Source organism: Haemaphysalis longicornis, unplaced genomic scaffold, assembly GCF_048455015.1.
Source record: "Haemaphysalis longicornis isolate Haplotype H1 unplaced genomic scaffold, Haemaphysalis longicornis Haplotype H1 scaffold_2, whole genome shotgun sequence".
Lineage (NCBI taxonomy): Eukaryota > Metazoa > Arthropoda > Arachnida > Ixodida > Ixodidae > Haemaphysalis > Haemaphysalis longicornis.
Window position 1 is genome coordinate 180,257,074 of NW_027526295.1, and position 25,808 is coordinate 180,282,881.

Sequence of the window (25,808 nt, forward strand, 5' to 3'; positions counted from 1 at the left end):
TCGTGCATAGGCGGTCTCCCAGAAGCGACGATGTTTCCTTCGCGCAGTCATCGACGGTGGCAGTCAGAGATGTTTTTACACAAAGATATCTCCGAAAAGCTGAAGCTTCGAGAAGTAGGGGAAGTGAGTCTACCCATCAACACAACTGGAAACACTTGCCAAAACAAAAGACGCAGGTATCGTACCGTACGGCTAAAACTACAGAGTCAGTTTGATAATTCAGAATGCAACCTGAATTCCTGAAATATGCCAGGATATTAAACCATACTTGGCTAAAATGTTGCTTTTGTAAAGAAGTTCGAAGAAACCGGAAAAAACATCGGTGATTCTGACAAATTTGGTTGGAGCACTGGCGATGACAATATTGGACTTCTCATCAGAGCAGATCAAATGTGGCCACTTTTGAAAGCTTAAGTTACGCACCACACTAATTCTAGCCTTGTGGCTGTGGACACAATTTTAAGCTGGACGTTTCAAGGTGCTACGGAACCTGCAAATCAAGCCGTGCCGTCTAACTTCATGGTATGCGTCTTGCGCAGTCACACCTGCTGGCCGGAGCAAGACTGTCAAGATGACATTGCCTGACAGTATTGGGAGTTGGAAAATATGGGGAAAAGCACAGACAAGAATTAGAGGACTTTGAATTGACAATTACCAAGATTGAAGGACGTTATAAAATGGCTCTTCCTTGGAGGCCTATCGAGAAGAAAGCTCCCAAAGACAACCGTTGCGTGGCCATGAGGCCATTATCTTCCTTGGTGCCGAAAGCCTAGTTTGGTTCAGACCACTCCTACCTCTAGGTTGACTGCGAAGCAAGAGATTTTGCTCCCGCCCACATCAGCTCTGTTAACAGCGGCCGATTCCATCCAGCATAAAGCGACCTTAAATTATTGTTGCTCGGACAGTTCATAAGCAAGAGTTAATTTATGGACGCAGGAGAAGAGAGCAGCAACGCTTATGCCAAACCAGGTGCAGCCACAGACAACCATCAACAAAGATGAGAACTCTATGTGCCGACCAGAGACACAATTACGGACCGTAGCACTTTGTGCAACAAGCTCAGTCTACAAATTAAGCAAGAACTTTACATAGATGACAAAAAACGAGCACTGAACAATTCCTTGCTCGGAGCATTTAAAGTTCCCGGGGGAGGATGTTGACAAAAAAGAGGCCACTTAGCAACGGCCTCCGGTTAGCAGAGAATAATGAGGAGGAAGTAGGTGTGGCGATATCGAAGAACACCCAGCCCTTGTCTCCTTCTCACGTTATTTCACAGCGCTGTTACGGAGGACTCTGGATTAATTTTGACCACCCGAAGATCTTTAACATGTGCTGAAATTTCAATACCCGGGCATTGCTGTCTTTCTCCTCCAAATGGCTGACACGTCCCCGATCAAACCCATGACCTTGGGCTCAGCACACGCTGGTACAAGGTTAAACAGCAAGGCACTGCAGGCAGGGCGTCATACCTGTAGGCTTCTGTTGCACGAGTGACGCGCTCTGTCTTGGAGCATAGGTGACCCAACAGGGCCAGAGAAAAGGAGGCGGAGTCCCCAAATGCTGAAGCCATCTCGTCGAGGCCCGCCTTCGCCGAGCAGCGTGAGGCAAGCCCCACGTCGGCCTCGAGCGCCGACTCAGCCTCGGAGAACTTGCGCAAGTCGACGCAGCAACGGGCCAGCAGGAATCGGCTCTGGGGTGAACGGCAGCCGTGCGAGCGCAGCAGCTTGTAGGCCGACACCTTGTTGCCCGCCCGGTAGTGGCACGTGGCCAGCAGGTGCAGGGTATCATCTGTGCGCACTGCAACAACATGGAGAGGTGCACGGGTGTGCCTTTGCATAACTCCACATTTGAAGGGAAAAAAAGAGGGCGAGAGATACATGTGTACTCAAGAACTGAAAATCATGCACAAGCATGGCATGACATCAGCTCAAAAGACTGAGGCAACCTCCTTTCCCTCATACCCAATTGTTCTTTAAAGTTAAACATGCACGCACGCACACATGAGAAAAATATCTCACTATCACGGTGCAATTTGCCAATTCTGCAACGAACGCTTTCGTTCTTTGGGCACATAACCACGAGAAAGAAAAGAGACGGAGAACGACTAGGTGACAAGGCAAGGATACCAATAAGAAATTCTGAAAATGCAACTGTACAAACTGTAGTAGATGGTACGAATGAGCTGTTGGGGATTGTTTAGACTTTGCAGGGTTATGATTAATGGCTATTGATTCTGCAAAGTTATTCCAGTCCTCAATGGCAATGGGTAGAAATTATTTGTTGAGTGCATTGGTTGAACCATGATGGTGTTGTTTGCTCATCAAATTAAGGTGGCAGCAGGACGTGCGTTCGAATGGAAGAAGCAATCAATTGAGAAAAAAAGCACATCATAGACGTGGAAAGGATTCTGCTGCCTCCACATGCGCAGAAATGAATAATCAACTACGGTACAAGAACAAACAAGCCAACTGTAATCATCGTTTTCATGTTCAAGCAAAACCTATGTAGAGAATGAAGCATATCTGTGTAATAAAGCTGTACCTGAAATGAAACACCAAGGATCCCCTTTTCTTTCCAGGAAATTATAAGATTGCTATTCCAAGCCACTGATATACATACTACACAAGAACACTGAGCAAGTGAAGCTGGAACTCTGCCAAATATGTCTTAGTCAAAAATGAAGGGCTTACGATGCACACACATAGAAACTGGTGTTTCTACCTCCTAAGAAAAGTTGCAGCCAAATTTTGCCCTGTTCCCTTTATTTTTTGGTCACCAGTTGTTACTTATCTACTTTTCTTACACAAGATTAAGCTGAAACTTTGTAGTTAACGCAGAAGTGGGGGGAAAACCTTAGAGGAAAAAATAACAAGAATGCACAGAACGATCTAAAAGAACATAGGCTTTCTAGAAACAAGCCTTGACCATACACACTGACGTAACCCAAATTATGATAGAGGAAACACCAGTGGCACTTGGCTTTGAGAACATAGTGATGTTGAGGGGAAAAAAAACCATCATAGTGCAGTGTCAAGCAGAGCATTCCTTGCCTAAATGAAGGTGTGGGCACATAGCACCTAATTCCTTTGAAACCTTTGTAACAGCCCAACTGTGCTGAAAGAGGCCACGCAGACAAAACACAGGTTTGGTTCATTCGAAAGATTGCCTCTTTAAAGTCATACTGACACCCCCTTTAACGTATACTTCGCTCAAATAAGCGATATAATTAGGAAAAAAGGAAATAGCGATGCGACACACTAGCTTATTTCCAGCAATAAAACATAAGACGTCATGTATACAGCCATGGAGACAAGCTGAGGCCGGGAAAAGCAAACACAAGTTATACCTATGTCCCACGGCAAATCTAATGCCATTCAAAGTGAATGACATTAGCTGTTAAAGACATTGGGGTCGGCTGTGTGGGTCTTTATGGCAAAACAAATGTCATTTGAGTGTGATAGCAGTGACGATTAGCGAGCTCGCAAAACTGCAAAATTATCTTTCAGGCGCATCTAGTTTTCACACATATTTTCAATAACATAACAAAGGATTATTTTTTTTTAATAAAAACAAGAAAATTTAGGTGACATCAGTACACATCACAAGCCAAGACAAGTCCACAAAAAATCCGTATTAGGGTAGCGCGTGCACTGTGGATGAGATTTTCTTTTTTGTTAGTACTTTTTTGTCTTTCTTTATTTGAACAACAACACGAAGAGGAAAATATAAGTTTACTGACAGTTTTCAGAAACAGTATTCTTTGGTTTATTACTGAACTTTCTTGTCTAGTGACGCGCCACTGCTGTCGAGGCGACTCATTTGGCCGCTAACTGAGGTCCCGGACCTTAGTTAGCCGCTAAATGTCATTCGCCTCAAATGTCATTCGGTATTCTCGTGTAGCGCCGAATTAATTACATTTATAGCGAGTGACATTTGCTCTAAACGTCATTAGATCAGCCGTGTGACAGGGGTATTTTCACTTAAATGTAATGCATATTCCTTTTATAGCAGCAAGAATGGTGGGGTAAACAATGGAAATTACAAAAGTTCACGCACACATAGAAGTACCAGTGCGTACTGCTGTTGGTACTGCGCGCAATATGTTTGTTATAGCTGCACTCCGGCACTTTGTGGTTCTCACACAACACTGGCGGATTGGAGTAAGCAGCATTGCCTTACGTGACCCTGTTTGTTGGGCATACCCCATGTTTCACAAAACGATTACTTTCTACCGTAACAAAAACAAGCTAGGGGCAAATAAGGTCAAAAACAAAGTAAAGACGGACAGCGGTCCGGTGCAGTATGGTGGCCCATCTAGGAGGACTGACCGTAAACAAGGCTCCGCAGCTTGCTCCAGAGCCTAACAGCGCACTAACGCTCTCTTGAAGACCTGTCCTTGTCATGTCATCACAAATGTCACGGAACACACGATTTGGCGGGAGAATCAAAATTTTAACTGAAATTGATTAATTTCTCGGTAAATAAAGCATCGCTTACTGCCAGACAAGTGCTTGGTGCACTATAAAACGCCAAATCTTTCGAATAAAATAAACTTGTATTTTGTCTACATGATCCCCTTAAGGAGACATTCTCACATCACCGTGCAAGAGACAGACCAACAAGCAAATGAGCAGCGATGTAGAGGTCTACGATTTCCCATTTGGTAGTTCAAACTGTCTTAATACACTCTAAAGAAGCCTGCAATCATCATATTTTAAGCACTGCAAGTGGTAACAGTGCATTACAAACGAACAACACTTTTTTCTAGTTACACGTCCAGGTGGAAGACTCGCAATATTCCGAAATACTGGGAAGTTGGTACTTCTAGCAAAAAAATATAATTTTTAGAAGGAAGGCGAGAAACCGCTTACCAAACTGAGAAATATTTGTTTTGGGAAAGAGAACTTCAATCTATTTAGGGGTCATTTTTGTACACCAAAAGAGTATGACCCTACAGTGCTGTAGAAAATCCTAGACCTCTACATTCACTGAGAATAAAAACCACACACAGTGACACACCTCCATCCCCTTCACGCACAAAAGAAATTCTATGGCAGTTAGATCTAACCACGGTATTTAGCCATGACAAGAGGAGTTATTTTTTTAGCTCAGTTCAGTCCACATTCTTCATTTGCGGCTACATCTGTCAAGAGTGGTGTTTATTTTCTTTGAATATTAACAGAAGCAATTTTTACTATTTGTGGTGAATGTTGCAGAGTAAGATGCAGTGAAGCTGTTTGGGGCCTGTCTGCGGCTAAAATACACAATTTTTGCAACCATCTTCGATTTAAAGCAAACTTGCTTAGTTATAAATGAACTTTGAATAAGGCGTTTAAATTTTCGCTGATTTTATTCACAGCGATAGTCATATGCTAGCTAGAGATCTTGCAAGAGAGGGGAGTATACATTTTTCCTCATTGTTACTGTTATTTATTCTCTTTGCATTACGTCTGATTGACTTCAGCATCCCAGACCCCTGTGTAGAATGCATCTTTCCCGACGTTGAAGCGATACATTCAAAAAATTTTTGAGTTGCATGCACTGGTCTTAACTTGGTGATAAAATCTGTGTAGGCCAAGAATTTATGCCACTCTGAAAGCAACAGTTACTCACTAAGCTCAAAATTGCAACAACAGAACTGGTGCCACAACTAAAGACCATTTTTTCCTAATGCAATTAGCCACCCAACAAATTGTCCACACGGGTTGATGAAGCTAAAAGCAATGGTAAAGGTAAATGGTTGTAAGCATGCAGACAACCAACCTGGCAAGTTTTGCTGGATAAGTTTGTATGACTGTCACTACATTTCATCATTGCATTTCGCAAACAATGGGAAGTGACCAGGAAGTTCCAACATGAACTGACGTTTAAGTGGGAAAAGCGCCATTTTCTAACAAATCAAGGCTGAGAAAGACACAACAGATACTGTATTTAAAGATCCTAAAGCATAAAAAAAAACCACACAGGCTACAGGTGTCATTTCTTTGTAGACAAAGACCAAGGAAGGGGGCACCTTACCTTCAGCATAAAGCCGTTCTGCGAGAAAGATGGCATCCGAAAATGCATAGTGATTCAGGCAATGCCATATGGCTGCCTGCAAGAGACATTCATTTTGAGCCGTTAGAAATTTGCAAGAGAAAAGAAAATGCAGCCATGCCAATGCAATGCAACTAAATGAGGCCTTGGCTTTGGTTTTTGCAATTAGAAGGCACTCTCTTTTCAAATTGTAGATGTAGACTTAACATCTATGAGGTGAGGCACGGATTAATGTAGAGCACCTGGGAAACTCTTATGTGTTCCTAAACCTTATACGCATAAGCGTGTTTGTTACGATCTGGAAATAGCCACAGTGGCCAAGCATAGAACCCACAACTTCAGATTCAGTAGTGAATTTTAGCCACTGCGGCTTTTAGAAAAACCATGCTCCACTTTCTCAACAAACCTTGCCAATTTTACACACATAGTAACTGCAGGTTACATCAAAACGTGTGACTTCATAAATGCTCTTCTTGTCAGAAACAAAGAATTAAAAGCACCTTTGAAGGTGGCTATGCAACAATCAATAAACTGTCCTACATCGATTGCCACCTTGCAAACGTTCAAAATGATTGCGAAACCTTCCGATAGCCAGCTCTGTGGCTTTTTTGGCAACAGCCTCGGTTGCATCGGGCCCCAAAAGCACAACAAACCACTGAAAAAAACAATGAATTCAAGAAGTGTGGTGCGACAACAAAACTTTCATGTGGGAAGCACATCATTCACATGGCACTGCAAATGATGACAGAACATTGCTGCCTCCACCGTACAGCAGAGATACAATATGGCGTGGCCCAAACGGCTGACGAAAATGGCCTGGTGAAAAAAAAAAAACCTATATCACCCCAGATTTGTGACCGAAAAGGGAATGTCCTTTGCCAACAACACAAGCTGTGGCTGAGGCGGTTAAAAATACTGAATGCGGTTCCTTTGCACAGCAAAACCTGCCTTGTAAGAGTCTCCTAACGACCACATATAATTCATGACCCTCCTTTCTTTGTTTTTCAGAAAGCCCGTAACATTGCTGATTTGTGGAAAAAGATAAAAGCAATACAAAAACAGAGCAAAAACGTTCCAGACGGCAAAGCACCTTACGCATGGCTCACTCGACCTCATGGATCACTCAAGAAACCAGCAAACACGATTAATTTAGTTTGCACTGACATTATTTCAGGCTTGTATCCTTTGCACAGATATCTGTCCATGTTATGTGCTACCACCAAACAAAGTATGCTGATGAAGTTGTGATGGATCACACGGGTGAAAATTCAACAGCTTATTCAGAAAGGTAGGGGGGCACGCTGGAAAAATTGCAAAGAACACCTCTGACCTCAGTTGTGGTTAATTGCAAGGCTATGCTGTAACCGCACTCCCGTGTTCTCATTTACTTCCTACAACATTACGAAAGCTCAGGAAGATCAGGCCTGATCTCATAGGCCTGCAATGACCTTTTATGGATTTAATGCCTTAGCTGTTGTTCCTAGGCTATTTGGTGACCTTTCATCGTAATGCTTCACTGCCTTAGCATTAAGCCGTAATACTAAAACTTTCATATTCGTGGCAGAAATTAAAACATTGTGACAAAATGGCAAAAAAATGTTCACTAACATTAAATCTCTCCCTGTTAAAATGAATGAAATACAGGGCAAAGCTTGAGATGCTCCAGGAAGACAAAACCTCCGCTTGCGCAATTCATGCGCGCTATGGATCCAGCCCAGCAATAATCAATGCAATAATCATAATTACGGTTCGCATTTCCTGTCAATGCGACGAACATATGGCACAATAAAGGAACTAATATCGACACCTTCGAAGCCATTTCGTGGCCATGGCTTTCACCACTTACAAAGTTCATTAGACAAAGTGCATTTGCTTGTTTCGGAGCTTTCTTCTATAGGGCGTTTTTCATTTCTTCCTTAAGTGCATGCACGTTTTCAAATAAACCGGGCGTGCATAAAAACCTTGCCAGGAAGAAAATAGTTACCGATATGTGGCTATTAATGTTGCCAAGCAGCTTGTTTAGCTTGCAGCAACGCTTTTAAGCCTACTTCATCTCGCATTTCTTCAGATCAACTGTTCGACAAGCTGCGCACACCCAAAAAAAGATCTTTGTATAACGACAGCAGTCCGCTTCAATGCAACTACTTCAATCAAGCTATCATCCTCCGTAGTTAGAGCTGGCCAAGCGTCTCCTGATGGTAGGCTGTGGTAATGCCCGTGCAAAACTGTTCACCCCCTTAACACTTTCGTACCCGCAAACAGCCAAGAAAATAGGTACTAAGAGAACTTAGAATGCAACGCAACTAGGAGTCCCATCTAAAGGGTAAAAACGACAAACAGCGTGACTTGCGCGCAAGGTAAGGCAATAACAAAAAAACACGAGCGCTTCGAGACTGATATGCGTGCGCTAAGGTGCACTGTTTTACCTGAACCGGCTCTTGGACTATCATGGCTACTTGTGAGTCCTACACGACAACTCTGATCTCCACTGTTGTTTTCTTGACGTCCACAGGCACAAAAGAAAAGGAAGCAACCACACGCAGAAATTTTAGGAGGAACACGGACACACTCGACTATCCAACCGTCACAGCCATATTTCAAACCCAACGTTGACCGACCCTAGTTGTCACAGGGAGCGCTGAACGAAATGTCTCGTGCATTGCTCGTGCTATAGTGCCTGGAATATACTGGCACTATACTCGTGCGAAGAAAAAAATTTGCTTCAGCTTTTCATTTGATTTAATTATTACGTAATTGTTAAACAGAACGCTTATTACATACAAATAATTTTGGGAAAATGAAATCGAAACTAGACAGCCATTTTTTTTCTTTTCTTCCTTAAAAGTCGCGACTTTTTGTATTATTTTTCTATTAGTCCCTAAATGGTTGCGGAAACGACATCAAACTCGACTGAGGGCCCTGTAGAAAATATTCAAATATCCTGGCTGGCAGTCCACGTACGGTTATCCACCATTTCCGGGACTTTCATTTTAGGCGAAGCGGGCTCTTCGAAACTTGGCGATGCCGTAGCCGTCTCTCTTCCTTGAAAGTAACGCACGCAGTTCTTTTTTGGGGCTCTCGTTCGAATATTGACTGAATATACAAAAAAATAATTAAATATGGACGGCACTATGGTTCATAGGGGCAGGGGTTTTGCCCATTCGGTGAAAGACCTGGCCTTTATAGCGAATCGTCGCAAGTGTAATTTCGCTTATTCGGCCATTTTCGCCGTCTTCCCGAAGAGACCGAAGTAACAATACTCTGTACCACTGGCCACTCTGGTCTTGCCGAGAATGAATCGGCCTATGCCGCAACCCGCGCTCTCCATCCACAACAGGCCACTTCCTTTTTCAAGGCTAGACACCACCGGACGCCCGGGCTCTGCTAGCACCAATTTGACACCGATCTACCAGCCGTGCATACAGCTACACGAACAAAAGAAGATACCCTCCTCCCCACCCATCCCTGACCCCACATCAAGCTTATGTCTATCGTCACCTTCAGACAGAGACTTTTTAAAATCACACCATTCTTTCACACATCTCTTCCCTATCCGTTTTCCCTTATAACTGCCAAGCATGCGACCTTCCTCTTACCCCCAATCACCTAGTCTTTTCCTGCCTGCACCACCCAACCCCCCTTAACTCCCCCACTTCTAAGCAGTGGGGGAGTTAAGGGGTTGGCTAATGTATTACCTACTTTCCCACCACACCATCCCAGTTAGCCAGGTGATTATCCAGATCCAGAATTTCTATTAGGGAAGAAGGGGGTGGAAACACTCCCGCGGGGGGTGATGTTTGGGGGGGGGGGGATGTATAAAGTCCTCGTGGTTTTGCGATCTTTTTTCTTGGGGGGGGTGTCGAGATCCTTCTGGGGGTGTTGGGGAAGGGGCTGTTGGGTGTGTGTATATAAATCCCCACCGCTAGCTACGGAGGCAAACCAACTGCTGGCGACGCAGAGGGAGCGGGAAGGTAGAAGACGCGGGTACGCGCCAGCCTGACGTTAGGCCTAACGCTACGATTGGACGTCTCATCTACCCCAATTGCGACCGCCGTCGATCTCTGGCGGGCATTGGACGAGTTCCTTCTGGATCTAGCTGCTCCGCCCACTGGCGCCAGGCTCCTCGCCCTCGGGCATACCGCCTGAGAGGCACACCGGAAGACTTCCGCAATGGACAATGGCGCCGTGGGCCCCCAATCTGCAACTGCCCAGGACCTCGTTTCTTCCTTTTTGATCCCCTTACGGGTTTTCTTTTTTTTTTTCATTTCACTGCAGCCCCCCAGAGGCAATTTAAGTGAAATAAAGACGTGAAACAACAACAACGTCGTCAACGGAACCCGCAGCTTGACGTACAATATTTGATGTTGCTTGTCACGTCATTGAGCTCATCGCCACGGCTGCCAAACGTTAAGCTTAAAGTTAAATATAGTCTTAAAAGAGGCCATAGACCAAGTCGACTAGTCAAGTCTCTGTAACCCTACCAAGAAGCCAAGCAGGCCTTTGAACATAGGCCCGAACTTGAGTTTCTTTTTTTTTCTCGCCCAACGCAAATCTAAATCTGTGCCTTTCTACAAAGTTGGTCTGTCATCCTCCGTGAATCGCACGCTGGATGGAAACTGGACACAACTTACTATCTCGATCGCGGGTGTCGCCAAGGCTCTATACTTTGGGCCCTCTACTAAACAACCTGGTCATGACCAGAGTAGCCCGACAACTTGAAATAGACACTTTGCCATATAGGCAGTCGATATCACGGTCTGACGAAAGTGACTGATTTTACTCGTTTAGAGGGCCAAGTCGCGGATGTATACAAGCCATGGCTAATAGACTTGAGCTCACCCTGGCTAGGCAAGGCTTTGTACTTGCATCTTAAAAAGCTGAGTTTTAGGTAGTACATGGCTGCAAGCCACCCAATGCACCCCAAGAAATTCGTTAACAGTGTCAACCGTGACGTATGTGCTTCAAATGAGTCCGTTACTTTTTACTATGCCAACAAATTAGAATTATTAACAGTCTTGAAATCTCGCTCAAAAGGTTGCAAGAGAAATGGCATACTACTACACCCCGTTCACTGAAATTGTAATAAATACGGTGTAGCATTTCAGGAAGACATGTTGACTGTGTCCAGGGCCGTCCCTAGCTTTAGCAGCACCTCCACGTACGGCGCAACGGCCTATGACCTCAACAAGACCTATACCCGAGCTATCCAGGGGCTGCGTCGCGTGAAACTACAGACAGTCACTGGCATGCCTAGACATGCTTCCATTTGTAAACTGGAGCAGCCTGTACCCCTTCCTTCTACTGATGTCATTATGCAGAAATTCAAAGCCCAGGCGGACCTCGAACGACACCTCACACGCCAGAGACACATGTTGGGGCTCCAGAACACCCAATAGGTGCTATACGAACTGCAGCTCCTACAGCTCCTATTGACGACGACCAGCCCTTGACACCTCCACGTACAGCAAGCTCTAGAGCGTAATAATACGCCATTGCGGCAATGGTGGTTCCGCCGTCTTTGAACGGACCCCCTGAGCACGAAGTCGACGTTTTCACAGACGCAAGCCTAGATCGCGAAGGCGTGGGACACGCTCTGGGGCCACTCTCAATACCCTGTGCGGAGCTGTATAGGTTGCAAATCATGCAGTGACATTCATCACCTTCTATTCAGACCAACCGCTACCGCTATTTCTACGAATCCTCACAGACTCCTTTGAATCCTTCGCAGCTTTGCGATCCCACAACTTGAGGAGGTGACGGAGGAGTAAACATTATCTGTACAAATAATAGTTATTTTTTGGACAAAGGACGATTGGATGTCGACCGTTCGCCGTGGAAAGAATCGTACGAGGGACATGAATGAATAAGATTTATAAGTCGAGTTTAGATGCTTATTTTGAGGCTCCCGCCCGGCGAGCTGCTGCACTAGTGCAGTGTGCCCTGGCTACCGCCGGCTGCTCGGGTCTGCTCCACTAAGCCTTGCTGGGTTGCGGTGTCCGCGCCGGTCAGTAGAGCCACCCACTGCTCGTATAAGGAAAGAAAAAAATTATAGGAAGGGTTAGGTATGGTACGGGGACGGAATTGACTGGCACCGGCGTGACAAGGGATACAAGGTGCCAGAATGAGGACGGAAATAGAAGGTGAAAGGATAGAGAGAGAGAGAGGGATGTTGAGCGGATATATAAGTTGCTTCCACCCTCGTTCCCGCATTCTTTTTGGGAGATCTGAAATAAATGGCTGCGTTGAGCTGACGAGGGTACGGTGGCCGTATGGTTAACGAGCCAGTAGCAAGGGCGGTCCCCACGCAAGCAAGCTTCGATAAGAAATTGGGCACGACCGGCAGGACGTGATGGAACCAAGCTTATTCTAGTAACGTTGATGGAACCAGCGAGCATGGCCTAGTGGGCGACACAATTGAAAGTTGGGGCGAGTGGGTGAGGGGAAAAGCAAGCGAGCGGCGGCTAGGATGTGCACTTCTGACGGTTGTGGTTCTGTTGTAAATGACGCTAACCCATGCAAAAAAATAAATACAAACAAAGGAACAGGGATTTAGCTGGCTCATTTTAGGCTATCGAGGTGGTGCTAACATTTGCTCGCTAACTCCGCAAGCAAAAATACAGCTCAGCTCTAAACAGGGCCCAACCAAGTAAGTATCTATGGCCTTCTCTCTCTCTTTTTTTTTCTCTTTCTCTCTCTTCTAACCTCGGTACGGTGAAAAAGTTCTCGAAAAATTTCCGCAGGCATACTCTCCCGAAAATATTCGAAGACTCGAGAGCTAAGGGCACTAAGAGCTTCGCGAAGTTCCACAAAAATGTCATTCAAAACTGCCTGATAATAAATGCGCGGCCCCAAGGCATTTCCCGCGCTAAGCGGGAAAAAAAGAAAGAAAACAGAGAACAGAAAAACAAAATTACGTCCTCTCCTGCATTTCCTCCCTGCTTTCATACGTTCAGTACGTATGCACGTGCAGGTGGCGTTCTTGTTGCATTTCTTCCGCGGGCTTCAGCCCGCATTCTCCGCCGCTATAAAACGCGCTTATCTCGTTCGACGGGCGCACAGTGGGCGAATTCACCGACAACGCGATGGCCGACAAATACCGACTCCTCGTGAAAAACGCTAGGCAAGTTGTGCAAGTCGTGGACAGCGGACAACAGTGCTTGAAGGGAAATGACATGAAGAAACTGGCCATTCTTCAAGGCAACGACGCCGTAACCTTTAGCATCGTGGTGAACCAGTGAGTGAATCGTCCGAACATTCGCTTTTCCTTTTCAACACTAGATATGGCGTGAAGGGCTTGTCCCCTGTTTCTCTTTTCCACTTTGCGTTCTGATTTAAGGTAGATATGCTGTACTCCAGTCTTTCAAGCCGCTCGCCTGTTTAAATGTGACGGCCCCCCGTGAAAATGGAAAGAGCATTTCTCGCAAGAAATCATAATTTACAGCTTCATTTCTGACTAGATTTATAGACTCTAGCTGGAATCGACAGCTTCTAGCGAGAAAAATTCGTAGTATAGCTAGGGACAATTCTTTCAAGCTTGCAGGCTTTTTTTCTCTTCCAGTTGGACTGAAAATTAAATGCTAGCTAGAAGCAATAGCTGTGAGCCGGAACCAAATCTTAATCCAGCTAGAAATGAGCTAGAAACTGAATTTATAGCCATAAATTCTGCCTATTTCTATAGCTAGAGATATTTCTAGCTAGAAGAAATTTCTGGTTAAATATTCCAGCTAGAAAAATATTATTTTACCTAGGCCGTTATGAACGTAATTATTACGCACCCTTGCAACAATAGTTAATCGCCAAAAAATGGCAATTCATACCACCAGAAGGAGTTTTTTAAATAATATGCTGATGTGAACGCGTTTGACCTTTGCCGTGAGTAATTTCTTTCCCTGGAATGCTGACGCAGGTTCGGTATAATATCTGCGATAGACAAAGCCAGCGTAATTTCAAGGAACTTCGACGAAAAGCAATTCGAGAAGATCGTCGATGCCACGGGCTGCTGCGTTATACCCGGTGAGCATAAATTTAGTTGTCCCGGCGAACTCGTATGGAGACCGCAATTACAGAGCGACCGCTCAGGGCGCGATGTGACCAGCGATTCGCCTTATCTGCAGGACTGGTCGACACGCACACCCATCCCGTCTGGGCTGGGGACCGCGTCCACGAGTTCGCGATGAAGGTGCGTTCACCCACCGACTTTTGGTAAACGCCTTTCGTTGAGTCCACGTAGAGCTACGAGATTTTAACTAGAGATTACCAGACGTCCTTGCCCTCAGCCGTTGTAGTCCCGTCGCTGTATATATGCAGAACAACGCGGGTATCCTTAGGGTCCCTAAATAAGCTACGCTAAATAAATAAAGCCTTTATTTAGTGACGCTATAAGGCAGCAAAACCTGTTCCGTGTGCCCCTAACAACTTCTCTCGCTGCGCTGACACGAATTTTCTTCACTATTTTCCCTAGTCTGCACGTGCCTTATTAAAATAAGGCACGTGCAGAAGTTTGTGAGATGTGAACAAGATGTTGTCTACAAAATTCCCCTTCCCCGTGGCAAATCATACATCGGCCAGACTGGTCGCTGCCTCTAAACCCGCCAAGCGACTTGGCACAGCTTTGTGCAAGAGCTGAATGCACGCCGGAGTACCATAAAACGTCAGGGCTCCTGAGGTCAAGGACCAAGATGCAGCGCGAGATATGGGAAACCTACTTTATGGTACGTGTCTGGAAAAGGGGAATACGCCAGCGCAGCATCGATCACCTTATCAAAAAGGGAAATAGACTTCTTGTCGCAGTAAGAACTGAGCATGCGCTCCGTGTAAACCGTGTACAGTTGTTATCACATATGTTCAAGCTCCTTTTTTGTGCCTTTTTTTCACACCAAACACGTATATATATATATATATATATATATATATATATATATATATATATATATATATATATATAGGATAGGGAGTAGTAGAACTTTGAAGATGGTAGAGAACACAAAAGAAGAAAAACTTCGAACAAGGTAAAAGCACGATTGTGGCCTACGTTTCAGCAAAGAGAAGAAAGCAAGTTCTCTTTGCTGAAACGTAGGCCACAATCGTGCTTTTACCTTGTTCGAAGTTTTTCTTCTTTTGTATATATATATATATATATATATATATATATATATATATATATATATATATATATATATATATATATATATATATATATATATATATTTGTATGTATGTATTTTTTGCACATACATACATACATACATACATACATACATACATACGTACAGTCTTTGTCAAAATTTTGTGGGCCACGGCGACCGTGGCCGGAGCAGGCACGCGGCCGCGCAGTGGCGCTCCGGCTGCCGCTATCGGCTGGTAGCGCGGCTAAAGAGAGCGTGGGGAACTTTCGCTCTTGTCTTCGTGTGTCCGGCATGAAGCGCCTGCGCTGAAATGAAGTTCCACGCACTGCTCTAGTCACGCTAGCCACACAACCAAGGCAAGAGCGAAAGTCCCCCTCGCTCTCTTTAGCCGCGCTACCAACCCGATAGCGTCAGCCGGAGCGCCGCTGCGCGGCTGCGTGCCTGCTCCGGCCACGGTCGCCGTGGCCCACAAAATTTTGACAGACTGTACGTACGTATATACATACATACATGCATACGTGCATGCATACTGTTACGAATCAGCCCTCCGCAGTGCTTTTTGCAACACTCCTCGGCTGTGTGGCAAAGCCTCCACTACGTGCGCCTTTCAAGCAGGCCCCCCTGTCGGTGACTCACGCTTGCAGCCGACGGATGCAAACGCGTCGACATGTCTGGATCGCAGGCGCCTCTCTATCGGCGTGATCAAACTTCGGTGGCGCCGACGCAACGCGCAGAGACTTGTCCGAAGGACGCGGAAGCCGCTGCGGAGACCTCCTCTCTCCCCTCTCTCGGGACTCAGCGTGCGCCGCTACTACCGACCGCTCACGAACTCTGGAAAGAGTGTTGTGTGTCTGTGCCGTTCATGTTGTGTGCGTAGTTCATTCCTGTTTGAGCAGTGAATCAATGCTGTCACTCTGCTCGAGTCCTGTACTGTAACCTCTCCCGTCGGGGCATTGATCTTGTCTGGCTTCGGCCCATCTCTCGCTGGCGTGAAGTAAACGAGTTACGTTTGCCTTCGGCTTCTGGCCTTCTTGAAGGCTGCAATATTGGCTGGCCGCTCGCTTCACCACACTATCACACGCATGTCGGAGGCGACGGAGCTCGTCTCGGGTACACCTTCCCGTACGCGACAATACATGCATACATGCATACATACATAATACATGCATGCATACACGCATAAGGCATGCGTGCATACACGCATAATGCATGCATACATAATACATAAATGCATGCATGCATACACACATACATACACACATAATGCATGCATGCATACACACATACATACGCACACACATACATTCACAAACATGCGTAAATCAAGGGAGTTAATTGCGGTCCTCAGCATTGGGACGCTGAGTGAATGCAGTAGTTACCCCTGCTTCGAAGATTTGGCTCCCTTTTCAGTGACGACTCAACTGGTGACGACTCTGCTGCAGATGCAGATGTCCCCAAAGTGGGTATATCCATTTCAATAGAACTCAGCCTCCGAGAGATCTGCTGAAAGTAGGGCTAAAGTAACCTTAAAGACCACAGGAGATAAAACATTTCATTTTGGTACCACAGGAAAACACATTCGCTGTGCGGGCGTGTTTTAAAGACGATGGTCTATTATGGGCTTTTTTTGGTTTCGCTCCGTGCTTTTGCCACGCGGCATGTGAGGGAAGGTTTGAAGATGGGAAGAGAGAAGAAAGTAGGAAAGCAAAAAAAAAAAAAAAAGGCGCAAAAACACAGACAGTTCGAAACCGATAAATTTTCGAGTCTACTGGTATATAGGCATGCAGTCCAGGTACGGGCATAAAGTCGATTAGCGATCTTCAGTATCTATCTTCCTGCACCCAGCGGTTGTAGTCATCCGGCTTATCTCGCCGGAGACCAGCCCCTCTGAGCTCGTCGTCCCGAGCTGTCCTTGTTCCCGCGCAAGTCGTCCATAATGAGGCTTGACATAAGTTTCAGCCGCCGGAGCCGGACACTTGGGACAAGTTCCTGGCTCTTCTGGTTACTGAACACGAACGTTTTGGTCTGCCTGCCTGTGCATCTGCCTGTCCGTCCCTCGATTAGACCACCGGGCCAAACACGTGGCGAAACCTTTCCAAACCGCTAAATTTGGTACCATACTTCGTACCTGTCAACATTGTTGAACAAAAAAGGAAGGACGCTCACACCAGCGCGTAAGACTTGAAGTAGCGAAGCTGTACGCAACCTTCGCGACCATCACGAATGTTGAAGTCCACGATTTCAGCCGATTTGCTTCTTCGCTGCTGCTGTAACGACCTTTACTCCATCATTGTAGCTATAAGTGTGAGGTTCCTTCATTTTTTTTTGAAGCGATAATCATTGGACATTGCCTTGGAGGGGCGTATACGCTATATTTCGTGTCTTTCTCGTCCCGAGTTAGTGTTGCCACGATTACTGCGAACGCTGGAGTTTTTTTTTCTTTTTTGCCAATCTTGGCCAATCTCCCTAAGTGGGTATGTTTCGCCTGACAAACATGCGCAGGGGACGCTGGGCGGTCGTCGCGAGGCGCGCACACACGAGCGCTAGGCATTTTCTCGGTTTTTTTAAGTGCCGGGCGGTCGCCGCGAGGCCCGCGCTCGTGCGCGCGCTCGGCAATTTCTTATTAGTTTTATCTGCTGACACGAAAAATTGATTTGCTAAACAGCTTGGCTGTTAAAAAGAACGCATTAGGATATCTGACGCAAAACATCAATACGTAACTGTTAAGCCATGAAGACAAAATACAAGGTTGTTTTATTCAAAATATTTCGTGTTTTATAGTGCCCCCACCGCTTGTCCGGATACAAACGATGCTTTATTCACTGAGAAATTAATCAATTTAGGTTAAAATTTTGATTTTCCCGCTAAATCATGTGTTTTCGTGGTCCGCAATGACATCCCAGGAACCGACCGCTGTGCAGACGATTCCGAAGCCTTGTTTACCGTTAGTGAACCTATAGATGGCGCCGCCATACTGTTGCGAGCCGTTTTCTGCCTTGAGTTTGTTTGTGACCGTATATAAACCTGGCTTGTTTTTGTTCTGGGAGGAAATAATGATTTCGTGAAACATTGTGCTCGCTCGACAAATATGGTCCCGGAAGACACCGTTGCTTGTGTCAATCGGCCAGTGTCGTCTGAGACAACCCCAACGCCCCGCAGTGCTGTGCAGCTAAATCAAGCATAGTGCGCGCAGTACCGACAGCAGTACGCACCAGTACTTCTATATTTACGTGTGCTTTTGTAACACACATATTTACGTGTGCTTTTGTATAAAAAGAATGTGCGCTAAATTTAAGCGCAAGTAGCCCGTTCGACAAACTGATAAGCTCTGCCTAATTCGCGTTTGCTTTTGCCGGCCTCCGCCAATCGTAGAGCTGGCTGGTATGACATGCCTAATTCGCGTGTGCTTTTGCCGGCCTCCGCCAATCGTAGAGCTGGCTGGTATGACATCATAGGTTCTGTTGCGGGAAATGAGCTGGTGGGTCGCATGACCATTCCCTTTCTTTCCAAATTATATCGCTTATTGGAGCGAAGTTTACGTTTAAAGTGGTGTCAGTTTGATTCTAACGAGGCAATGTTTTGAACGAACCAAACTTGTGTTTTCTCTTCATGGCTCCTTTATTGAAAATCAATTTGCGCTTGATATTTTAAATAGCAAATGTGAAAATGCATGTTCAAAGCAGTATTTCGACCACCCATCGCGGTGGCTCAGTGGCTAAAACGTTGTGCAGCTGGGAACGAGGACACGGGTTCGATTCCCGGCCGCGGCGGACGCTTTTCTGATGGAGGCGAAAAGCGAAAACGCCCGTGTGTACGAGATAGGGGTCTAAATTAATCCGGAGCCCTCCACTACGGCGCGCCTCACCGCCTTCGCAGCGTCGGCGTGTTTAAAGGAGCCATGAAGACAAAATACAAGTTGAGTTTATTAGAAAGACTGCTTAGTTCCGATAACAATGATACCAATATCATCGCAATCTTCGAAAAAATAACGAATATATTAAAGAAAACGTGTGAGCAGTCGCGACCCCCTAGCCAATTTCCCGCAACTTTTCTATGACGTCACGGAACCTTGTTTGTGCGATTGGCGGCCGCCTAACTGACCTGTCGCGACGACACATGACTAGACGTCTGTAATGGGGCCTCTAGTTCCATTTGACCGCATCAGTTGAATGCTAACGTGCAGTTAACGCACTGAAAATTATGTTTTATTGTTGGCCCGTATGACGTCATTCTTGCTCATAACACGTCACTGGGGCGCAAAATTTGAAAGTTTTAAATACTTCTTGCTTTTTTTCGTTAAAAAACATCTTTTGTGGCTGTAATGAAGCTGAGTGAGATATTGAATCCTAGTTCTTTCAAATTAAACGAAGTTGTATTTTCTCTTCATGGCTCCTTTAACCCCACTATCAATCAATCACTATTTTGACCCCAGAAAACAACAACAAAAAAGCTCGACACCGAGCCTATAGGCTTCATGGCGGCATTCTAAGTCCAATAGCAACTAAAGGTTCCTGTAGACGGGGCGCGAGCAGTGGAACGCGGGAAAATTGAATTGACTTGAGCAAATGGTCACCGTGTTTATTGAGGGAGGAGCGAGACGGGAGGAGAAGAGAAGAGGGGCATTTACGTGGTAGGGGCGGCAGAAGACTATCGTCCTTCGACGAGATTTGTAGCAAAGGCAGCAGATACGAGTCAATTTTTTTCTCTCGTTTTCTTCGGATGACAGCCGTCGCACTTGCCCGGTTCTGTCGGGAATTTCACACTGCTTTAGGCGCTGTGATGTGTGGCAGCGTGGAGTGTGAGCTACCGCGCACGATTTGATTCCTAAACTGACATGAATTGCTTATCCACCAGTCGTTCCGCGGAATAGTTTAACAGAATCTTTGTCACTTGGGTCCTGCCGCACATCGACGCCGAAGGGCAGCCAAATATGTACGAACAAATTTCCAGCCCTGCACAGCTGTATTTTTCTAAAGTATGGGAATTTCCGCCTGATATTTATTTTAACACGAAAGTGTTTTATTCCGGGATACACAAAGATTTCGCTGTCGTCATATCCATCACGAAAATGACGCCAGTACAACGAAGCCAGCGGCCTGTAAAGGGTGCACCCCTGCACACAGGGACTTCTTGCGGGGAAGCAAGCTTTAGTACTAAAGGTTACGTTATACTTAGGGTCGTTCGTTTCCAGGTTTTATATTTTAATACGAAGTGTTTTATGCCGGGATGCACCAAGATTTCACTGACGTCATATCCGTCACGCAAATGACGCCAGTACACCTTAGCCAAAGCGACCCGCCAGCAAGACGTCGCTCGCCAAGCACACCACAAGACCGCCGCCGACCCGCAAATCATGCTCAGCTGCAGATTTCGCTGCACATTTCACTTTCGTGTTTTAACGATTCCTATGACAAAGTAATCAACCACATGTTTTTACTTTGTTAGTAAGCAAAAATTATTGGGAATCTATATCCGCAGCGTAAAGAATACCACAATGTTTCAGTGCGGCGCTAGCGAAGGAGCTTGCCTTAGCGGAGCGAAACCGCCTCTGGTCTTGTCCTGAAACTCGGCACCCTTTCCTGCACCATATAGACCCTGGACTCAGAATGAGGCTACCAGAGCGGATTCCACGTAAGCTTGAAACCCTTTACCACCGGTTGCGTCTCAACGCAGCGCTCACGAACTCTTACCGCCATCGCCTCGGTCTAACTGCAAACCCCTATTGCGATAATTGTGGATTGCCCGAAACAGTAGAGCACGTCCTTCTAGAGTGTCCGGCATACATCCAAGAAAGAACTCACCTCGCAGAAAAGATTGAGTGCCTCAACAACGCATCTATATCTTTGAAAGGTCTCCTTGGACCCTGGCCCTCTCCATCGTCCCAGAGAAAAGTGTTGGTTGCTTTATTTGACTATTTACACGGAATCGGCCTCGCAGAGACAATTTAGAACTTTACGTGTCAGATCGTGCGGACTTTTAAGTCACCACGCAAAGCTTCGTGTTCACTTTTCTTTTAATCTCTTCTTTTCCCATCTTTCTTCTGCCCTACTTCTTTTAGGGCCTTTACTCCCTTCTCCCCATCCCCGCAGAGTAGCATGCAGGCGGTAACATGCCGGCAAACCTCTCTGCTTTCATCTAATAAAGAGCTCTCTCTCTCTCTCTCTCTACTCTGTGTACGATCCACATATACGTGCGTACGCTGAAATGTGTAAGGCTGTGCGTGTGTACATATAAACGCGCGCGTCTTTGTGTGGGTATACGCTCAAAAATACCTAAATGCGCGTGTAAAAGTGTGCGTACGCAACCACGGCTTCGCAGCTGGCCGGTGCCTCGTACCTGGAGATCCACGCCAAGGGCGGTGGCATCCACTTCACGGTGGAGCACACCCGCGCGGCCAGCGAGGATCAGCTGGTGGGGAGCCTGGTGGAGCGCCTCGACGGCATGCTCCGCTCGGGAACCACCCTGGTCGAGGCCAAGTCGGGCTACGGGCTCGAGCTCGACGCCGAGCTTAAGCTGCTGAGCGCAATCGAGAAGGCGCGCCTCAGGACGCCCATCGAGATATCCAGCACGTACTGCGGAGCGCACGCCGTGCCCAAGTGAGGCTGCATTCTTGTTGTGTACGGGCCCTTGCGCTCTTATCAAACGATATTGTTTAGAAGACAATACCCATTTCTTGTTCTTGGGGCTCGTCGGCTGAACTGTATACGTAGGTGGCGTCGCAACCGGTTTCGATGCATGCTTTATAACTTGCCGCGAATTGAACTGCCGACGCTCCCTTCCATGCACAATATACTTTTCCTCCTGTACTCGCGCTTTGCCGCTCAGTTTGCACCCCCCCCCCTTCCCCTCGCAAGCGATCTAGTAGTCGCTGTTGATCAATTTGACAACAGTGATTCTCTAGCGTTGCTGTAGCACCCATATGCTTCGGGGGAAGGTGGAAGGGGGGGGGGGGGGGGGGACACGTGTACTGGGAGGCTTACGTCCGTATCGGGGACCAAAACGCCTTGCGGCAAAGCCAACTGTATCACAAATGTTCTGCGGAAAACGGCCGCAACTCCTGCTTTAACAAAACTATCCTGCAACAAGTTATATGACAAATGGCCGCTTAGACGACTTTATCATTACGCCCGGGTTTCGTTTACTTGTCACAATTAGTTAGTCCACTATTAGGATGTAAACGTTAGAGCTCCCGTCTGCTGTCCAATACATATGGGCATCTGTACAGATACGGGAGGAGTATGGTTACAGATAACTGCTGTGCAGGAGTTTTCTGATAATTCTTTTTACCAAAGCTACAAATTTTATGAGTTAGTCGCTACGACATCTCTATTATTACGCTTAGTTCCACTTACTTGTCGTAATTAGGTAGTTCACAGCGAAGTTGTAAATGTTGTATTCCTGCCTGCTGTCAATACGCGCGCTTTTCCAGATGAGAAGCAGGCAGCCCCAAGTGTGTTTGCGAGAATAAAACTAGTTCTCGAAAGTTTGGTTGAGCTAAATAACTAAAGAGAGTGCTCTATCGCCCATTACAAAGTTATCTGAATACCAGCGTGGAATTACCTGTAGGTGGAGCGAGGACAACTAGTGATTTCTTTCTCATGTCCACCACGCGATGTTAAAATTCCCTTCCGAGCAAGTTTGTCGGAGCCGTCAGTGATGTAAACATATTTTTTTTTTTTTTAGTGGCCGAATGATTCAGTGAACCATGCAGATGAGAAAATATGCTCGGTTGGCACATTTACTCTTGATGGAAATTTAATGTTATACTTTGTCTGCAGAGGATGGCCGCTAGGGGGCCATGGAGTGCGGACGCACCTCACGTCGGCTCCGTGTTTAATCAACCGCTAGCGGTAATTATCGGACTGCATCAGGCGAAAGACCGCACTGGATTTTTCCCAACGTCGCCCGATACCTCTAGAGGTATTTTTGTACCTTGTGTTGCGCTTACTTCGCCCGAAGTAAGAGCTGCGGTGCGCCGTCAACTAGGCCTACCTCAGAGACCGACCGCCGCCGACGGAGCCCGGCGCGGCGGCCTGCCCAGCCGCCACGTCCCCCCCCCCCCCCCCCCCCCCCCCCCCCCGCCGCGGCACCCCACCGGTCTCTACAGCATCTCTCCGTGATCGAGTATGCACGCCGTGGAAGTGGAAGGTGAGTCAATCTCACCGGAAGAGTTTTCTCAAGATGCTGGGTGGATGGAAAGCCACCGCCGGAAGGGCGCCCGAACCCTCGCCAAGCTAGGCCTCACCACTGAAGAGGGCACACCGCCGCACAGCGACGGAGGTTGCGCCGCCGCCTCAACGGGATACCGCGGCCGCTCTCACGTGTCACGTTACGGATCGCAAAAGAAGCCTCGAGTTCCTGCCCTTCCGAGAGAGGATGTGAAAATAATTCTGCGGCCGCGAGACGGCCTGGACTTAAAGCGCTGCAGCCAGGCGCTCATAAAAGACTGCGTGCTCCGCGCCGCACAGCTCAAGTCGGAAGAAGTCGAAGACGACACGCTTCGAGTCAATACCTTACGTAACCTGTTGGTGGTCAGCACGCCAAGCCTGCAGAGAGCTGCCTGCTACAGCAAGGTGGAAGCACTAACGCTCGGCAACAAATCCCACGGGATAAGCGCATACGCCACGCCACCCGAAGACAGCGCAAAGGGAGTCATCCACAACATCCCGGACACAGACAGCGCGGACGATATCACCAGAAGCCTCGTTAACCGAAGAAACCCCACGATCCTCCAAGCGAGAAGACTGGGCTCATCCAACACTGCCATCATAGTGTTCGAAGGAGTCCGAGTCCCGCATTATGTCTATTACCGCGGCGCGGAATACCGTTGTTTCCTCCACCGGAAGAAACACGAGGTGTGTGATCGCTGCGGACGCTTCGGACATAGAACCGACGTGTGCCCAACATCGCCCACTACACCCCCGAAGATATGCTCCACGTGCGGAACCCGGGATCCGCAGGACAATCACCCATGTGAACCTCAGTGCGCAGTATGCGGCAAGGGCCACAAAACTGGCGACAAACGCTGCAAGCAACGTTACCGCGTTCCATACCTGCTAAAGAAGCGGCACTGGGACAGAGAGCGCAGGAAGGAGCTCAACGCCACGAACGAAAGCAAAGATGGACAAGAGAAAGGAATCCTCAAGAACATTAGGGACAGATCCGAATCCTTCCCTCGACTGGCGCTCCACGCGGATGGCGATCCCAGTGGCCACGCATCTCGGAGCCGGACGCCCAGCCGTTCAGCCTCGAGTCAGGCGAACAGCGCCGGGGGCCGTGCTTCCTCCCGCTCTCCCAGCCACCACCGCGGACAACGTCGGCGCTCGCGGTCAGCATCACGGCAGGCGCGCCATTGCAGCACAGTTACAAATGAGGGGCAAAGGAGAGGCACCAGCAGCAGCCGGGACCACAAGAGCAAGAAACAGCAACAGCACGAGGCCAAAGCGGAGACTTCTACGGGTTCCAAGGGTCGGCACCAATCGCGGTCGGCTTCACGCGGGAGCCAACATCGTTCGAGCTCGCCTCCCCCGGCTCACTGAGCATCGAACCTCCGGAGGCAGCAAACAAAACAAGGTGAGCTGGGCTGACGCGGTCTCGCACACTGCTCCACTCGCGGCTGGCAGGAAAGACTCCCCACCCCTTTCGAACCAGGAAGTCCATCAGGCAGAAATTACTAAAATAAAACAGATGCTAGAAATAGTAATTGCGGAAAACAAGGCTCTGAAGGCAGAAATTACTAAGCTCAAAAGTCCACAAGTGGGCACGGCGACCTCACAGCAGCGCAGCTCCGAACAGGGCTCAGTTTATGCGGAGACCGTCCCTCCCAAAAAACACCACTAACGACGATATGGAAGTTGAATCCCAGTCTGTTAAACGTAAGGCAGAGGATGCGACCGTGACCCCTATGCGACCACCCAAAAAGGCAGGGGGCCCCTCACTCGTAACGATGGAACAACTAGAAGAGAAGTTAAGCCATTTGAACGAAACTCTCGCCGATACACTCACTGGGAAGTTTGAAGCCCTGCTCACGAAATTCACAGAAAATGTAGGCAAGCAGGTCACTGCCCTTACTGCAAGAACAAGTGAGCTGGAGGCCGCACTGCCACGCTACCCAGGCGGTGGAGGGTGCGCTGGTCCCATAAAATCCACTAAACCCTATGCCCAGACCGGCCTCCCAGGACAGAACTAGACTAGCTTCGACAACGCCCCAGTCAAAAGCCATGGACCGGAATAACGCAAAATACGTAATCTGGCAGTGGAATTGCCGCGGGTATCGCCGCAAACGGGCCACCTTGAGCAGTTCATAAGTAATAAGATCACGGAGGAGGCACCCGACGTTATATGTTTGCAGGAAACCGGATGTCTGGCGAAACTTGCAGGATACAAACCTTACTATGAGGCCTGCGAGCCGGCTTCGGGCGACAGAAGTGCTTCAGTAGCAACTCTCGTTAAACGTAACATACCTGTCATTCGTCACGACACCGGCGTTACGACTGTAGATCACGTCCTCGTGGAACTCATAGCGAGTAAAAAAAGAACTCGGGGGAGCCTATTCGTTCTAAACCTGTACAGCTCTCCGAGAAAACAACACAGATTCGCGAACCTTTTCCGCAAAGCATTAGACATTGCCAAGCATCAAACACTAGT

The 25,808-nt window shown here is 47.3% G+C and overlaps 2 protein-coding genes across 3 annotated transcripts in view; one reads left to right on the plus strand and one right to left on the minus strand.

Moving 5' to 3' along the window:
* Positions 1 to 8,671, minus strand: part of Cdc27 (cell division cycle protein 27) — a 42,937-nt gene extending 34,266 nt beyond the window's left edge. The window contains exons 1-3 of one of the 2 annotated variants that reach the window (XM_077698825.1): positions 8,463 to 8,671; positions 6,019 to 6,094; positions 1,470 to 1,797 (exon numbers count right to left, since the gene is read on the minus strand). In XM_077698825.1, the coding sequence (XP_077554951.1) occupies positions 1,470 to 1,797; positions 6,019 to 6,094; positions 8,463 to 8,486 (428 nt within the window). In that variant the 5' untranslated portion in view covers positions 8,487 to 8,671. The remainder of the gene's footprint in view (positions 1 to 1,469; positions 1,798 to 6,018; positions 6,095 to 8,462) is intronic. The other variant, XM_077698824.1, reaches the window with a different exon arrangement.
* A 4,380-nt stretch (positions 8,672 to 13,051) lies between these two features.
* The window catches only part of LOC144169586 (putative imidazolonepropionase), a 21,375-nt gene continuing 8,618 nt past the window's right edge, over positions 13,052 to 25,808 (plus strand). Inside the window, exons 1-4 of the mRNA XM_077698826.1 lie at positions 13,052 to 13,270; positions 13,943 to 14,049; positions 14,151 to 14,215; positions 21,480 to 21,757. Of these exons, the coding sequence (XP_077554952.1) occupies positions 13,119 to 13,270; positions 13,943 to 14,049; positions 14,151 to 14,215; positions 21,480 to 21,757 (602 nt within the window). The 5' untranslated portion in view covers positions 13,052 to 13,118. The remainder of the gene's footprint in view (positions 13,271 to 13,942; positions 14,050 to 14,150; positions 14,216 to 21,479; positions 21,758 to 25,808) is intronic.